The sequence below is a fragment of the Hyperoodon ampullatus genome (genome assembly GCF_949752795.1).
Source record: "Hyperoodon ampullatus genome assembly, chromosome: 13".
NCBI lineage: Eukaryota > Metazoa > Chordata > Mammalia > Artiodactyla > Ziphiidae > Hyperoodon > Hyperoodon ampullatus.
In genome coordinates this window covers 6,247,542-6,265,493 of record NC_136926.1, presented here as the reverse complement: position 1 = coordinate 6,265,493, position 17,952 = coordinate 6,247,542, and the positions used below count along the sequence as shown (strand labels likewise).

Below are 17,952 nucleotides of genomic sequence, written 5' to 3'. Positions count from 1 at the left end.
CCGACGCACCCCTCCTCACCCCCAGTGCGGCCTGCCCGTCGCTACCTGCCCGCCCCTCTCATCCGAAGGGTGGATCTCCTGCCCCCTTCCAGGGACAGGGCTTCTCCTTCCCTTCACCCCCACCTGCCACCCTGCCCACCCCCTCCCAGAGCGCCCCACCCTGTTCCCCAGCTCACCAGCTCCACCTGGGGCCCCAGGCCTTCCAGAATCCGATGTGCAGCCTCGGCCTTCTTCTGCAGGGTGACGGAGAAGAGGAGGAATTAAAAAAAAAAAAACACCAGCAGACACACACACACACACACACACACACACAGAACAGCAGGCAGCTGCCCAGCCCAGCATGCCCATCCAGGCCCAGGGGCGGAGACGGGGCTGGGGAAGGGTCCCCCTACAAGCCCTCCCGGGGCTGGAGACAAACACAGAGGGCCTCAGCATCCCCGCAGTGGCCCTGGCAAGCCCGCCAAGTTTCGGTTCGAACAAACGCACCCTGTTCTCTGGCGCCGGGCCCCTGAAGCCCCCAGCCTGACGCCCCCCAGGGCCCGGGGCGGGCACAGCTCCTGCCAGGCCTGAGATGCCTTCCTCCGCCTTGGAAGCCGGCTGGGTGTCTACAATTACCTCCGCAGCGAGGGGGGAGGGTGGGGGAGGCAGGACGAGATAGAGGCGCGGGGAGATACCCTTTCTAGGATTCTTGTATTTCACAATCATGTGACTATTTCTGAGCTGCCCTGGGGCCTCCCCGCCTCCCCACTCACAACCCGAACTTATTAGGAAAACAGGAACATATGGCAGAAAGGGCTTAGCGGCTGCGAATTCAACAGGCTGGACCCCCGGGGCCCCTGGCCGTGAAGGCGGACATTGTGTCTGGTCCAGGCTCCCAGGCAGGGACCACAGGGCCCGCTCGGCCGGGCCAGCCTGAGGACGGGGTGGGCAGAGAGCTGTGGAAGGTGATGACTTCAGGGCGGGTCTCTGTCAGATGGAAAGCGGGATGCTCACGGCACAGATGTGGGAGACCTGAGCCCCTCCTGCGACCCAGGAAAGGCTGGGTGCTCCTGACTCAGCCAAACTCGGGAAGACCATCCAGGACTCAGCGTGGGCTGGCAGGACACGCCAAGCGAGACACCATCAACAGGTCGAAACCGTCTCTCAATGATCCCCAAATCCAGACCCACTAAACGCGGGTGACCCAGAGCCCTGCTCACAGCAGAATTCGAGGCCCAGGCTTCGGGTGTCGTAGCAGGGAGGAGGGGTGCTGAGGGCCAGCCTCACCCCCTCCCCCAGCCCCCATGACAGAGGGTAGGTATGTAGGTGGGCTCAAGCTGGCACCTAGAACTAGCTCCGCCTAGAGCCCTGGGCCCAGCCCACCCAAGAACAAGCCATGATCTCGGCCGCCTCTGTGCAAAGCCAAAACCCTGAGAGCAGCAGCCTCAGAGTGTAGCTGGGGGCCGGAAAATCAGAGGGCAAATTATTATTGTAATGATTGCCATTTTATTGAGAACCTACTATGAGTCAAGCACTGAGCACATGGCATGCATTATTAATATCTGAATCACACACAACACGAAGTCAGGCAGATATAAGGAGTATCCCCATTTTACAGCTGATGAAACTGAGGCACAGAAAGATGATGTAAGGAAAAGTCCTTTTTCTGATCTCCAAGCTCCAAGAGGGGAGAAAGATAAGGGCTCGTCCCATCCAGGGCCTCCACTAGGCATGGGTCCAGAGTCTTCTATTGGGGGGAGGGGTGCAGACTGGGGGAGGTTCCAGCCTGACCACCCCAGCCCTGGCCACACCTGAAAGCCAGAAAGTGTCAGCCATGGGGTACCAAAGATGGAAGAACTCCCTAGCTGGACCAAGTGAAGGACGAGGTATAGGGTGAGGAGGGAACAGGGTAACTTCCCAAACATTTGAGCACTCACTCTGTAGTAAGCACCAGGGCATGAAACAAAATGAATGATATCGGCCTCTGCCTACAATGAACCCAGTCTAGTGGGCAGTTGGTCATGAGCAGTGATGGCAGATTAATATGCTCAGGCAGGAAAAGTATGTGTGGTATACGGGGGAGGTATTAAGCGGGTCAGAGTCACTCTCTCCAGAAAGGTAACAGGCTGGGTTTCGAGGGACGAATAGGAGTTTGTGTGCATTTATGAGGCTCTGTCGGGATCAGCAGCAACTGCCCATCTAGATAAAGGAATGATGCCAAACACAGGAAGGGCAGGGCTGGAGCAACTGGGCCACTGGAAGCTGCCACATCACACGACTGGGCCTGGGTCTCAGATCTGGGACCCGTATAGGGCCTCTAGAAGCCTGTGTGTGCCGTATGAACCGGAGTGGATTCCATCTTCAACCACACCTTCGCTGTCTCAGGAACACAGGCACCTGGGGAGGGGGCTTCCTGTAGCCCCTGGAGAAGAGACCAGGGAGGAGCCCCTTCCTTACCTGCCAAAGCCACGGGGAGCCCAGGCGACCAGGTGTGCCCTGAGCACCAGCTCTCCGTCATACACCTGGTGTGAGAGTTCCTTCGCTCCCTAACAGACCCTCCCCCAAGCTCTGCTCTTAAGCCCTGAGCGGCCCTGGGGCCTTTTAAGACAACTCAGTTTCCAAAAGGCGGCACACCTACGATTCACCCAGAAGAAACCTGCCATGGAACAGTCCTAAAGATGCCTCAACACTGGAACACGGGACAGCGGGGCGGCCAAAGGAAAGGCTACATGGCCAGCGCCTGGGCTCTGATCCACTTGCCAACTGCGTGGTCTTGGGCAAGTCCCTTCACCACCCCCGAGCCTCAGCTTCCTCATCTACGAAACGGGGATAACATCAGCACCACCCCATGCAGCTGCTAAGAGAATTAAATGAGCTGACACACGTACCGCGGGAAACTCAGGATCTGGCACACGGTGGGAGCTAGGTATGGGCTGGCTGTTATTATTATTGCTGTCAACAATCACGACAAGGCCACGGCTCACACCAGGTGACCCCCTACACATGCCAGGGCTGGATCCTCTAGAAGCCCCATCTGTGTGGATTCCTGCAGGAACCCTCTGCGGAAGGTTCTAGCATCAGCCCCATTTACACACAAGGAAGCTGAGGCTGGGGTCACACAGCCGACCCAAAGTATGCAGCTCAAGTGGCAGCTAAAGGCTGGGACAGGCAGGCCCTGAACCGGCACCCCACCTCTTCACGTCGTCGTGGGGACACTTCTTCCACCTCGTGCTACCACACTCCCGCTCCCAGCTTCACCGGTCCAGCTTGTATGGGTGTGGGGTGGGTACGAAATCTGCTGTCAGCTCCCGGGGAGCTGGCGGGGATGTCCTGCCTACTGGGCGCCCCCACTCAGACAGGCAGGCCTTTCAAGAAACACACATCTGTCCAGCAGGGGCCCGCGTCTGGGAGTCCACTCTGCTCTAACCCTCGGCAAGTCGCTTCACCCGCCTGGACCTTGGTCTCCCCATCCGCACGACAGCCGCGCTCACCCCGGGTACCAAACTCCCAGGACTTTTACAAGGAAGTTCTACGAGGAACAAAGTGTATGCTGTCACTTCTTTCTTAATGTCCCTCTTCAAATGGAGGGGAGGCTCCCCTCAACACCCTGGAATGGAGCACGGCCACAGATTCAGACCCACACTAGAAACTCCCTCCCACCCGCTCGGCTGACGGCTTCTCGCCACCACGAGAACCAAAGCCAAACTCTTCGCCAAGGCCCAGCGGGTCTCCCACAGCACCTAGCCTTTGGGAAGTCACTGCCTGAGGTCACCCTGCTCAGCTGCAGGGAACAAACCAGGAGCACAAGCCAACAGGAGGGGACAGTCCTCCCCCCCGGCTTCGACCCACCGCCAGGGCTCTTGCCTGACACTGGGGGTTCGGGCTGGGATCTCACTAGGGAGATGGCACTCCTCCTGCTGGGGACCCCAGGGTCCGAGCGGCCTGGCCTCCCGGGGGCCGGAGCACCTGGGGCACGAAAGACCTTAGTCACCTGTGCAGACAGTCGCACGCAAGCCCCGTGGACCCATAGGACAACATTCTATGTCTACATCTATAAAAGCACAAACATAGACACACATGTGCCACACCAGGCGACTCACGCACACACGCCTTCACACACGCGTGCGTACAGCATGCACAAGTACAACTGTGTACCCAAGCGGACACATGCACGTGCACAAAGTATAAACACAGTCACACACGTGCCCCACGCAAGCCACTTTGCGTACACGTGCGTACAGCCACTCATGTGCCTCTACACATGCCACATAGCTAACGAGTGTACCCACAAATGCCCGGGCGTATCCATGCACACATAACCACAGCTGTGCCCCACACGTGCTGACCCAAACACACGTGTATCCACATATATAGGTACATGGATGCATAAATGCATAGAAGTCACGGGCTCTACCCGTGCTGAGCCATGCACACACATGAGCACAGCTTTCCAGTTACACACGAACCCACACACATGCGCACGCGTACCCCCCCAAACACACACACACACACACACACACACACATACACACACTATCCCAGCTCCTCTTGGGCAGCGGGGCCGGACCTCACCCTGACCAGCCCCCTGGCCGGCACCCCGCCCCTTGGAGCCCCAATTCTAGCTCGTCAGTTGCCTATTCCAGCCTGAGCTCCAGGCCTCACCCTCCTCTTCTGCAGAGTGAAGGCAGCACCCACTCACCCAGGAAGCCCAGGAGCCCAGCCCCATCTCCCTCTAGGCCCCGCTGCCCAGCCCTCCACACCGCGTCCATCTGCCAAGCGCTACAGCGTTTCGGGGAGCAGTCACCCCCGAGGCTCGGCATCCTCGTCTGTACCAGCAGCCGGAAGACCCCTTCCAGAGCCCTCCCGGGTGCGTGACGGAGACGACTGAGTGAGTGAGGCGGAATTCACGGACTCCTGTTCACAAGTCCGCTAGGACAACGCTCCCTGTAGGCGGAGGAATTTGGAGGAAGCCCTGGACTCCAGGAGCAGTTAGGATGGCCAGACGCAGAGGCAGAGGCAAGGGCCCGGCTCGGGACGGGGCCTGAGCCGCTGTTCTGCAAGCCCCGAATCACGACTCGGGTGGGAAGGGAGTCTGAAGCTGAGCATCAGGGTGCCTGGACCCCCAAAATGCTCTACAAAATGCTCTACAAAATGCTCAGTCTTGGTTCGTACCAAGAGAATTGTTCATCTCTGTCCTGCTTAGTCATCATCACACTGGATAAAAAAACTTTACTAGTAAGATGCTTAAAATCGAAGACAAAAAAGGACCTGGGTGGGGCTTCCCTGGTGGCGCAGTGGTTGAGAGTCCGCCTGCCGATGCAGGGGATGCGGGTTCGTGCCCCGGTCTGGGAAGATCCCACATGCCGCGGAGCGGCTGGGTCCGTGCGCCATGGCCGCTGAGCCTGCGCATCCAGGAGCCTGTGCTCCGCAATGGGAGAGGCCACAGCAGTGAGAAGCCCGCGTAACGCAAAAAAAAAAAAAAAAAAAAAAAAAAGGACCTGGGTCCTACACTCTGATTTCCTTCTCACCCCTCAGCAATCAGAGGGCTTCCATGAGTTCTGCTTCCTCACCATCTTTGGACAGGCCACAGTCCTCTCCACTGCAAATATCCTGCTACCTTTTCCCCACAGAGCCCATCGTGCAGATCTAGCTCAAATCTCCCCCAGGACATCTACCTGGATCGCCCACTGCCCTAAATTCCTAGAGTACCAGCGCTGTGCCAGCTGTCCCTTATTTACACATCCTTCGCTAGTGCTGACCAGTGCTGCTTGTGTTTGTTTTACCCAAACTCCAAGTGTGAGCATCCTCCCAGACCCACCAGACCTCCACCTCCCACCCCCGACACATTCCCTTTGAAGATCAATGGAGACCCTGTCCCCTCTGTGAGCCTTCGCCTGAGCTGTGACCCCCGCGCCTGAATGCCCTCCTCGGGGCGACGGCCCACCCACTGCTTCCAAGGGGCCTTTCCCAGTCCTGGCCCTGCAGTGCCCGTTCCTGCCCCGCCAGCTGTGTGCACCTGCCCGGCCCCGCCCACTCAGACAGCCACGCCCCCTCCCCACCCTGTGCGCACTGACGCCTCGGCCTTGTGCCCCGAAGGGATAATGCACCAGAGACCAGTCTGCAGAACAGCCAGGCAGGCCCTGCCCGGCGGGAAGCTGCGTTTTCCAGCCGGTGGGGCATTTAGAGACAGACCCTTGTGTCCGCCTCTCAGAGGAACCAGCAGGAAAGGGAGGAGGATTAAAATTTAATCCGATTGATCTCCCAAGGGACAGTCAGTCCTGGCTGCTCCCGCCCACTCCGCTTCCGGCCCCTGAGGCTCAGCCCAGGAGGGGGACCCCCGCCAACCTTCACTGGGGGCAGAGGCCAGTCCCCACAGCCCCCAAACCAGAGGACTCTTCCAGAGGAAGAGTCTCCCTACCCTCTGCCATTCATTCATTTGTTGAGCAGACACTGAGTAAGCACCTACTGTGTGCCAGGCACTGTTCTAGGTGCTAGAGATACAGCTGGGAGAGAAAGACAGAGATCCCTGTCCTCACAGAGCCTCTGTTCACAATAAACACAATAAACAAGAAAATGTGAATTATGTCCAGTGGGAACAAGGGCAAAGGACAAAATGAAAGACAGGGAGAGGAGGTGTTGACGGTTTTCAGGATGAAACAGAGGGTCAAAATGGGCCTTGGCTGAAAAGGGGACATTTGAACAAACAGCTGAAAGTGAGAGAGTGAGCCCAGTGGGAAAAAGGAGCTGCGGGCAGAGGGTGCAGCCAGTGCAAAGGCCCTGAGGCAAGAGCACGCCTGCATAGTCAAGGAAGTACAAGGGTCAACGGGGGCTGGGGCAAAGTGAGGCAGCAGATGAAAGGAAAGAAAGGGGGATCGGGACAATGAGGGGCAAATTCCTCAGGTCCTCGTGTGCCTGCATGTGGTGGCTTGAGTGTGACTATGTCTCCCCCCATCAGAAAGCCAACGTGAATGGGCTGGGGCCGAGGTCGCCACTGCGTTCCCAGTGCCTGGAACAGCGGCAGGCCCAGAGCAGGTGTTCAGCTACATGGCTGCTGAATGAATGAATGAATGGACAGGATAAGTGTGACGCGCCCTGCGCACCTGAACTTACCAGGCAGAGGCCTGCTCTCAGAATCCCAGGAACCAGGGTTGGAGTCCTAGCCCGCCACTCACTAGCTGAAAGGCCGTGGGGAAATTACCCAGGGCTTCTATTTCCTCATCTGAAAATATGGAGTAGAGGTGCTGAGGGAAGGCCAGTGACTCCCACTGTCAGAAGCCCCTCGGGATGAAATCAGCATAAACGGGCATAAAGCCCCCAGCCTGAGGCGCCGGAGGGGAGAGAGGACAATGCCTGTGCTCTGGGACCCCAACTTGGTAAGCACCAGCCCAGGCTCGGGGGCACAGGCTGCGTAGGCCCGGCCAGCCTCCGCTCCACTGCCTCTGACCTCCTCTTGGGAGAAGCCCCCTCCTCTATCTATTCCCTGGGGCAGGGTGGGGATGGGGCTCACTCCACCCCCAGACTCCAGAGGTTGGCCTAAGATCCAGCCCTGACCAATCAGCGTACTCAAATCCACTGGCCTCCACTGGCTGAGAAGTGAGCTTGTGACGCCAGCCAGCCAATGAGAACCAACCCTGGGACTGTTGCTGAGACGTCTGGGAAGTTTCCCACCTGGCCTGGGAGGGGTCAGTGGGCCTAGAGGTGCGGCAGTCCTTTCTCCATGTCCTGGGAAACCCCGCCTGGGAATGACACTGGCACAGAGAGAGCAGAGGTGGGGACGGAGCGCTCCCAAACATCTTCGTTTGAGCACCTGAGTCCACACATACTTGAAGTAAACTAACACCAACTTTCATTACGAGACTCAATAACCCCTCTTTAGCCTCAACCAGCCTGAGTTTTTGCCTCTTGTACCCAAGAATCTTGACTTCCTGGACCCTTCCTGGCCCAGCACTTCACAGTTTACAAAGCCCTTCCAGTCACCGTCTCAGCCACATCAACTCTGTGGCCTCAAGAATGTGGCCCCGGGGACTTCCCTGGTGGCACAGTGGATAAGAGTCCGCCTGCCAACGCAGGGGACATGGGTTCAAGCCCTGGTCCGGGAAGATCCCACATGCCGCGGAGCAACTAAGCCTGTGCGCCACAACTACTGAGCCTGCGCTCTGCAGCCCGCGAGCCACAACTACTGAGCCTGCGCGCCACAACTACTGAAGCCCGTGTGCCTAGAGACCGTGCTCTGCAACGAGAGAAGCCACCGCAATGAGAAGCCCGCACACCACAATGAAGGGTAGCCACAGTTCACTGCAACTAGAGAAAAGCCCACGTGCAGCAACGAAGACCAATGCAGCCAAAAATGAAATAAATAAATTTATTTTAAAAAAAGAAAAAAAAAGACTGTGGCCAGGGCCTGGGACGATGGAAGGCCTGGAAGTGAAATAAACCACCCAGCTCATGAGGGCACAGGCTGGACTGGAATCCAGGCCCACCCATCACCCTCCCTCACACAGAGCTGCAGAAAATCAGGGCAGGAGGAAGCGGGAATTCTGGCAGGGAGACCACCCAGGGTAAGACCTGGGAAGGGGTGTCTTAACTGCTCTTGGGGGAGGGGGAGTGCTGAGGCCAAGGAGCCAAAGACCAATCAGATCTGTAGCTATAGCTCTTTGGGGAGAACTGGTGAGACCCGGAGGGGACCCCCCAAATTACTGCTTAGGCAAACCCCCAGGGAAGTGGGGACGAGTGGCTGGCATGGAACGTGGAACAAATTTCCCACAGGGGGCACCAAAGGCCTGTGCCTTCGAGTCTGGCTGGGGAGGGCTGAGGGCTCCAGCCTGCTAGAGTCTGCCGGCCCCCAAAAGACTGAGCCCCCCAAAAGGGCCAAGGGCACTGTGGTGACATCCTGGGCAAAGCCATCAACTTGCCACCACAGCTGCTGTAAGGACCTGTGCCTGCTCTCCCACCCAAGGATCAGGGAGGGCAGGCAGGGGGGCTGCCTGGAGTGACAGATCCAGGAGCTCTGCCTTTGTGCCCCCTACCACAGGCTCCTGGAGCCAACTCAACCCTGGCTCCGATCCCCAGCCTCAAAGCTCACTTGCTGCACAGTCTCAGGTAGGTCACCCTCCCTCTCTGAGCCATGGCTTCTTTATGAGTGAAAATGGAGAGAATAATAGTACCTATCTTATACGGGTCTGGAGAGGAATAAATGAAATCATGCAAAATATAAACAATAACAAGAAGAAAAGAATAACAAAGACTACAACGATGACAACAATTAATAGTGCCAGCTAGCACCTACATGGTGCCAGGCATTGTTCTAAGGGCACTACATAATGAACTCATTTAATCCCCACACCGTGGTATAAGGTAGGTGCTTTAATTATCATCATTTTACCGGTGAGGAACGTGGGTTGCAGGGAGACTTAATTAATTTGCCCAAAGGTCACAGAGCCAGGAAGTGGTAGAGACGGGATTTGAACCCAGGACATGTGGCTAAAGCACACGTGGCCCCTTAGTTCTCCTATCACTGTGACTGTTATTAGTGTTACTTGGGGTAGGGGCCCAGGGCATGGAAGGGCGACCAGCCCTGCGAGGCCCAGCACACCGTTCCCAGGCCTCCAGCAGGTTCAGTCTCATCCTGCATCTGTTGCAGCTTCAAGAGGTGGAGGCAGAGCCTAACCAGTTGATCCAACAGCTTCCTGCCTGGAGCTAGAGCCCCAGGCACCCGTCACATGTTCCCAGGCTCTAGAGCAGCTCAAGCCTTGGGGTTCAGCCCCTGGGAGACACTCTGCTCTGGGTACCCTGAGCCCCTCCCCCTCCAGACGCCCAGCAGCTGTCCTCCACAGATCTCTATGAGCTCCCACCATCTGCTACAGACCCTGCGTTCAACCATCCAACAGCCCTTTCCAGGGCTAAATGTAAGCAGAGGCCAGTGCTGACGAATCGGGCCCTGGGATCTGATGGCCCATGGGTTCAAATCCCAGGTCCAACGCTTCCCAGCTGTGTGACTTTGGACACGTCACTTAACCTCTCTGGGCCTCAATTTCTCCCTGTGTTAAATGGAAACAATCACCATACCTACCCTCTGAGGACTGCTATGTAAAAAACCTGGCCCATCGCCTGGAGGAGCTGTTCAACTAATGTTTGCTGTTGTGATGAATAATGTTACTATTGTTTTCTGCATTACAGGAATTTCTTCTGCGTGAGTACCTAAGTGATTGCCCGTTCCCCCGCTGATCAACTGGCCCCTGAAGCTCTCCTAGGACCTAATGCCTGCATTTTCATTTGCATCCCACAGGCCAGCCACGGTCCACACCAGTCGGCATGTCTGAGCAGAACAAACCACAGCCACACCAAGATGGGTCTCCACTGGCCACCCTTTTCCCCTCCCACACACAAACCCAGGTTTGCGGGGGTGGGGGTGGGGGGGTCATACAGGTTCCCATTTCACAGATGGGAACACCAAGGCCCCGGGAGAGAGCCAGGCCCTTCACAGCGACACCTGCATCCCACCTGGTGGCCGGCACAGGGGCTCTGCGGGGCAGGTCAGGGCGTACCCGGTTCTCGTCGTAGATGATCTGCACCAGACTGCGATGCTTCGACTCGATGGGTGGTGGCGACACGGGCTTCTCAGGCTCCGGTGGCTTGGCGGCCTCCTCCTCCAGCTGTTGCTGTGGGGAGCGAGCGGGGAGAGTGGAGTGGTGAGCACGCCAGCAGGCGGAAGGAGAGACAGCGCCCCCTGCCCCTAGGCGGGAGGGCGGCACCCCTGGGCGGGAGGGCGGCACCTCTGCGCAGCAGGGCTGGTGGCCCCACACAGGAAGTCAGGCTGCTAACCATTTCCCCTGAGTCACCCGCAGGGACTCCGAGTCCCGGAGAGGCCCTAGCTCCCAAAGGGGAGGGCCCAACCAGGGCCAACTCCGGGCTCTGCAGACAGCCTTCCTGGGTTCAAGTCCAACCTTGGTGATTTATCAGCTAGGTGAGCATCAGCAAGCAGCTTAACTCCGCTGTGCGCCTCAGTTTCCTCATCTGTAAAGTGGGGCTCGTGGCTGTGCCTCCCTGATGAGTTAATGTATGTACTGTGCAGACTGGGGGCTCGCTGAAGGCCAGCCGTTATCCATTATTTCCACCATCAGTACTGTCATCCTCAGGAAAGGCTGTGGAGACTCTGGACCCAAACTGTCCAGACCGGAACACTATTTCTACTACTTACTTGCTATGTAAACTTGGGAGCTTGCTAAACTCCTGAGCTTCACTTTCCTCATCTGGAAAGTGGGGATAATTAAAGTGTCTATCCTAGAGAGCTGATATGAGAATTAAACGAGCTGATGCACGCAAAGCACTCAGCACCTAAAAAGCAGCTTCTCATCATCGTTATTGTCATCTGCCCTGGGGTCTTCATACTGGACCCTCCTCCTCCAAACACCATAAAGGACTTCCCTTCATGCTGCTGTCTGCTTTATACCAAAAAGGCAAAGCAAAGACCAGAGAGCTTAAGACACTGGCCCAAGGTCACACAGGAGGCCAGTGCCCAGGTGTACAACCTGACAGGGCACCTTGAGTGAGATGAGAACACTGTTCTTTGCTCACAAGGCTCACATATCCTGCCCATGACCATGGAGCAAGCCATTATGAACTCAAAAACACGGCCAAGAGGAGAGCAACGCAGAAAGAGCCAGAAAATCCAGTTTTGGCTTCTGGGGGCACAGAGGCCTGGAGGGTTGAGCCGAGCTGCCTCAGTCCCACAGTGACCCCTGTTGGTAGCTTTCAGAAGGGCAGCCAGCACCTGCCAAAACACTGACATCCCTCCCAACAGCGCAAAACAAACTAAGCCAGGAAATGGAAGGAAACATAGCCAGAAAGGAGATTCTCGCCTGTCAGTGAAGGTGGCCCTCCCTGAGGCACCAAACGTTAAACACAGAGTTACCATGGGACCCAGCAATTCCATCCCTAGGTACAGACCCAAAGAACTGAAAACAGGTGCTCAAAAACATGAACACAAAAGTTCACAGCGTGGCTCACGATAGTCAAAAGGTGGAGATAACCCAAGCGTCCATCAACTGATGCGTGGATAAACAAATGTGGTCCATCCATCCATACAGTGGAATATTACTTGGCCAAAAAAGGGATGAAGCACTGGCACAGGCTGCAACATGGACGAACCTTGAAAACATGATGCTGAGTGAAAGATGCCAGACACAAAGTGCCACACAGTGTTTGATCCCATTTATAGAAAATGTCCAGACAAATCCATAGAGACAGAAAGCAGATTAGTGGCTGGTGGGGAAGGGAAAATGGAAGTGACTGTGAATGTGTACGGGGTCTCCTTTTGGGGTCATGAAAATGTCATGGAACTAGAGCTAGATAGAATGGGGTGGTTGCACAACGCTGTGAATGTACTAAATGCTGCTGGGTTGTTCCCCTTAAAATGAGTCATTCTATGTTTTGTGAATTTTAGTTAAAAAAGAAAAATGCCAAAGTGGAATTAAAAACCAAAAATCTATCAAGGGCTGCCCTGAGCCACATGGCTTCTGGCTGCAGTCACAAACGTGTGCACATGGCCTGTGGCTTCAGCCTGGGCCCAAAGCCAGGCACAGGGGGACTAAAGGTCCCAGCACTCCACTGGCTTTGGCAATGCCTGCCTGACTCCAACCGGGGCCCGGCCTCCCTGCATGCTGAGCTGCCATCCTGGAAACCCATCTACCACTCCCAGCTGGCAGAGCCTCACTGACCAGTCCAGCTTCTGGACCATCCTCAGGTCCCCCCAGGCGAATGACAGCCCTGAGGCCTCTTGGAATCAATGCTCCCTCCCACTGCACATCTTTCCAATTCCACTCTCATAGCCCTGAACTGGCTTCCGGGAAGCATCTCTCACCAGCCTTCCCCCTACTGCCCATGGTGGCCAGAGTGGGTCCTTGATCCTCCATGGAGCCCATACATCCTTACCTGGAGGGGATCAGGTGTGACCCTGCTTCCCCCAGGGTCAACACATGTGTCACACTATCTCAATCCACAGTTTTTAAGGAGCACCTACTACGTGCTGGCATTGCTAGGAGCACAGCAGGGAACAGGAGACAAGAACTCTGCTTTTACACCATTGTTGTGAGATGACCACAATGTCACAAAGCAAGATATGTATTAGTTCAAATGGTGACACCATCAGGCAAGATAACGGGCTAGAGCAGGGGTGGCAAACTTTTTCTGTAAAGGACCAGGGAGTAAAGATCTTAGGCTTTGTTGGCCACACAGCCTCTGTCGTGACCACCCAGCTCTGCGGCTGTATCATAAAAGCAGCCACAGATGATGTGTGAACAAATGGACGTGGCTGTGTGCCAATAAAACTTTATTTACAAAAACAGGCATCGAGCTGGATCTGACTGGATTTGCTGACCCCCAGGGTAGAGGATGGCTGGGGATGAGGACTCCTGTAAAGGCTAGGGGGGGTCCCTCTGTGGAGGGGACATGTGAGCAGACACCTGAAGATGCCACAGAGGGAAGCAGGAGAAGACCCAGGAAAAGGCAGATTATCAACTAACTTTCTATCAATTAATATTAAAAATAAAATCATAAAGTTAATTATTATTAATCTTTAGGTTAACTTTTCTTTGGCTTCGACAGTGACAATGGGGACTTCTTTTCACCACACGACCCTGTTCCCTCACAACCTCATGAGGTGGTGTCATATCTGTGCCCATCTTACAGACAAGAAACCGAGGCTCAGAGAGGTGAATGTTGCAAGGCAGAGTTAGGAGGCCCAGCTCATACAGATTCCAGAGCCAGGGTCAGAGTCACGTGATACTTCTCCCCACATTATGGATGAGGAAAGTGAGGCACAGAGAAGTAACTGCCCACCCCACATGTCTGGACAGCCTGGCTGTAAATGCTGACCTCCCACCCATCATTCCTGTGTCGTCCCAGTACAGCAGCCACATGTGGCTATTCAAGTGTAAATTTCATTTCAATTCAAATTAAACTACATTAAAAATTCAGTTCCTCAGCTGCACTAGGCACATTTCAAGGGCTCAACAGTCACATATGCGTAGTGGCTACCACTGTGGACAGTGCAGATCTAGAACATTTCCGTCACTGCAGAAAGCTCCCTCGGACAGCACCACACAAAACAGCTCTCTTGTCCAATAAACGTAAAGGGCATAAAAATGAGCCAGTACATGGGCAGTGCTCAGCACACGTTCACAACTGCTATAACTACTAGTGTTGTTTTCTCAGCGGCAGCTGCTGCTGAATCGGGAGCTGAGAGCCGCCATTGCCCCACCCACCCGCACCTGCTTCTTCTTCAGCTTGGAGATCTGCTGCTCCACCATGGTGATCTCGCGGTCCACCCGATCCATATTCTGGATCAGCTCCTCCTTGGAGAGCCGTGGAGGTACCAGCTCCAACTCAGGGTCAGCATGTGGGGGGCTGGGAGGAGACACTGGCTCCAGCTTGCCTGTCAGGCTGCGGTCCTGCAGTGGAGGAAAAACAGGTGTGGAATCAGCGCAGGGGGCACCCCCATCCCCCCAATAAACCGCAAGTTTCCAGCCATGACTTCAGGCACCAACACACCGGGCATCTGTTGTGCCAGCCCCCGTGTGCCAAATACAAGGTTGCTTACTGATCCCACCTCTCTGCCTTTGCCTTTGCTGGTCCTCCTGCCAGGTGTTCCCTCCCCAGCCTTTTCCAAAGTGCAGATCCTTTTTATCCTCGTACATGCAAGTTTCCCCAACCGTCCCTCAAGTCGTGAAGCCCTCCCTCTTTCCTTTCCCCATAACACACCTCTCTTACCCCACTTACCCCGTCTGTGCCCTCCCACCAGACCAAACTCCTCGAGAACCGGCACCAAGACCCACAACCTCCAGACTGACGCTCCGTGAACACTTATTCACGATGCTCAGTCCAAACCAGCAAGTTACAGAATATCATACACAGTGCAAACCCAGTTTTGTAGACAATATACACAAACACACAGGAAAACTATGAGAACGGGATACAGAGATGTCAAAAGGAGTTATCGGGGCAGCGGGGGAGAAGGCGGGTATTTTCACTTTCTTCTTTCTAATTTACCAGTGTTTTTCTGATTTTCCCTCACTGAGTATTACTCTTTGTGTAATGAAGTTGTTTTCAAAAATGTGTTAAACAAACAAGGGAATCCTTCATTGAGTTATTCGGCGACTCCTTCATTCCACCAACAAAAGTTTATTGAGCATCCAAGCTGTGCTGGATGCTCAATAAAAAAATAAAACCCAGTCCTTGTCCCGGAGCACTCACCTGTACAGCCCCGGGTTCAAATCCCCACCCACTCTGCCACCTCCCAGCATCATCCTGACCACAAGCAGATCATCGGCCTCCGTTTCCTCATCTGTACAATGGGACAATGCCCACCTCCTGCCTGCTGTGAGGCTTGAATGAGTTACTCTGTGCCGAGCACTCAGCTCAGAGCCTGGCACACCGTCAGAGCTCCACAGGCATTGGCTGGGGTTGTCCTGCCCCCAAACCCAGCCCCGCCCTGTGCCATGCTCAAGGCCAAGCCAGCAGCTGCTGGCAGAGGAGGCCCCAGGAGGCGCTCCAGGCCGCTGCCTCCCCACCCCCAAGGCAGCTGCAGCCGGAGGACAGAGGACACATTATTCCCCGGGACAACTGCAGCCCCAGGGCTGCCAAGTGCCACCCCACCCCCACAACTCAAGTTGAGCAGAGGCTGTGCCATTCTAAGTCCACCCCTCCTGGCCTCGGGGTCTTGGTCCTACACACACACACACACACACACACACACACACACACACACACACACCACCGAAGCCCACGGGGCCCCAGTGTCTGGCGATCACCCTGGCCTCATCATTGCCATCTGAGACGTGGGAGAGTTGGCGTCGAGACTCCCAGGCCCTCCACACACCCAGAGCCCTGGGGGCAAAGGCAGAAAAGATCTCAAGCCCTTCAACAGCTCTGATGTGGCCCTGCCCCATGGCTCTGAGGTGGGCCTCCACTCTCCTCAGGGACGCCTAGGAAACCAAACCAGGCACCGTCCCATTCCTCGGCACACCCCACACCCTGGCCCCGGCTGCGGCTCTCCCAGGGGGCTGCCACTGCATCCCCATTGCACAGATAAGGGTACGGGGAACCTGCAGGCACAGGCCTGGCACAGCTCTAAGCCAGCGGTCGGCACACTTTCTGTAAAGGGCCAGGTGGAAAAACACTTCAGTCTTTTTAGGTCAGATGGCCTCTGTCCCAACTACTCACCCACCATTGTAGTGGGAATGCAGCCACAGACAGGACACAAAAGAATGGGCATGGCTGAGTGCCAATAAAACTTTATTTACAGACCCACGCTGAGGGCCAGGTTGGAGCTTGCCGAGTTTGCCAACCTGTGCTCTTAACTCACGTAACTGTCACAGCCCAACCTGGAAGTGAAAATATGGTTTTCCCCATTTTCCAGATGAGGAAACTAAGGTCCAGTGAGATTCAATGACATGCCCGAGGTCACCAGCCACAAAGCGACGGAGCCTTGGCTTGGAGGGCACAGGACGGGAGAGACCAGGCCTCACTCAGAACTCTCCAAAAGCAGGCAGAGCGTGCAACCAGGTTGCTGGGGGTCCCACAGCAGAAATGGGATCGCCACCATGCATTCATTCATCCCTCAGAACCATGTGTCTGGGCAGAAAAGCAAGAGCAAGATCCCTTCCAGGTCTAGGACACCCTGAAATTAGAGGCAAAACTGTGCACAGAAGACAGATCCCCTAGAGAAATACTCAGAAGGTGTGTATGTGTGTGTGTGTGCACACGTGCATGCGTGTGTTTGGCCCTAACTGCTCCCAGATAGGAGGGCGGAGGGCAGACACAGGGGCTGTAGGCACCTGACCCCACACACGCCAGACCAGAAGCAGCCTGCGCACCGTGGCATCTCCGGGCCTTTGCACCAGCCATTCCCTCTCCTAACTGCACCTTTGTGCCACCTGAAATCAGACCCCCCATCCACGCCCCCTCCCCCAGCCCTTAACTGAGATCCGCCCCTTCCCTCTGTGCCCCAGGGCGCTTGGCTGGTCTCCTCCGACAGCCTCAATCATTTCTCAGGGTTCTTTTTTTTGCTGGGGGTGGCTGCGTTGGGTCTTCGTTGCGGTGCGCGGGCTTCTCATTGCAGTGGCTTCTCTTGTTGTGGAGCACGGGCTCTAGGCTCGCGGGCTTCCGTAGTTGTGGCACGCAGGCTCAGTAGTTGTGGCGTGTGGGCTCTAGAGCGCAGGCTCAGTAGTTGTGGCGCACGGGCTTAGTGGCTCCACAGCACGTGGGATCTTCCCGGACCAGGGCTCGAACCTGCGTCCCCGGCATTGGCAGGCATATTGTTAACCACCGTGCCACCAGGGAAGTCCCATTTCTCAGGCTTCTTGAGACAAAAGGTTTTGGCGATATGGTTCCTGGTGCCCAGTCCTGCTACCTGCTGCAGGAGACCACTCTTCTGCCCACCTCTGATCTTCCACCAGGACTGAGAAGGGACGGAGAGGAGCACAGCAAGAACAAGGGCTGTGGACAGAAGGCTTTCGGGGCCAGGACACCCTGAAACAGTTCATTCAACCCAGGGATAATTCTCAAAATGACATGAGCAAAAAGAAGGTTTCCATCCCCAAACCCGACAGGAGCAGCGCAGGGGTGAGACGAAGCAGTTGGCAACCGCTAGGAACTGTTGGAAAAGTCACTGGAAACTTTTTCTTAAATTCTTGACGGGGAAAATCCGTCTTCTTCAATGACTTCTTCCTTAAGGTTCAGGCTTAGCTTTTACTCTAAGCAAAACCACACAGGCAGATCCATCAACTGACAAATAAAGTGTGGTCTCTCCATACAATGGAATATGATTCAGAGTGACGTACAGACGCATGGTAAAACACAGATGAACCTTAAGAACATGATGCTGAGTGAGAGAAGCCAGACGTAAAAAGCCACATATCGCGTGATCCCATTGATACGAAGTGTCCAGAACAGGCAAATCCATGGAGACAGAAAGCA

General features: G+C 55.6%; 1 protein-coding gene across 4 annotated transcripts in view; it reads right to left on the bottom strand.

Moving 5' to 3' along the window:
• Positions 1-17,952, bottom strand: part of NCOR2 (nuclear receptor corepressor 2) — a gene marked incomplete at its 5' end in the record, with an annotated part of 153,266 nt that overhangs the window by 121,549 nt on the left and 13,765 nt on the right. For all 4 annotated transcript variants that reach the window (XM_079718205.1, XM_079718207.1, XM_079718206.1 and 1 more), the window contains 3 exons: positions 177-233; positions 10,524-10,637; positions 14,247-14,426. In XM_079718205.1, the coding sequence (XP_079574331.1) occupies positions 177-233; positions 10,524-10,637; positions 14,247-14,426 (351 nt within the window). The remainder of the gene's footprint in view (positions 1-176; positions 234-10,523; positions 10,638-14,246; positions 14,427-17,952) is intronic.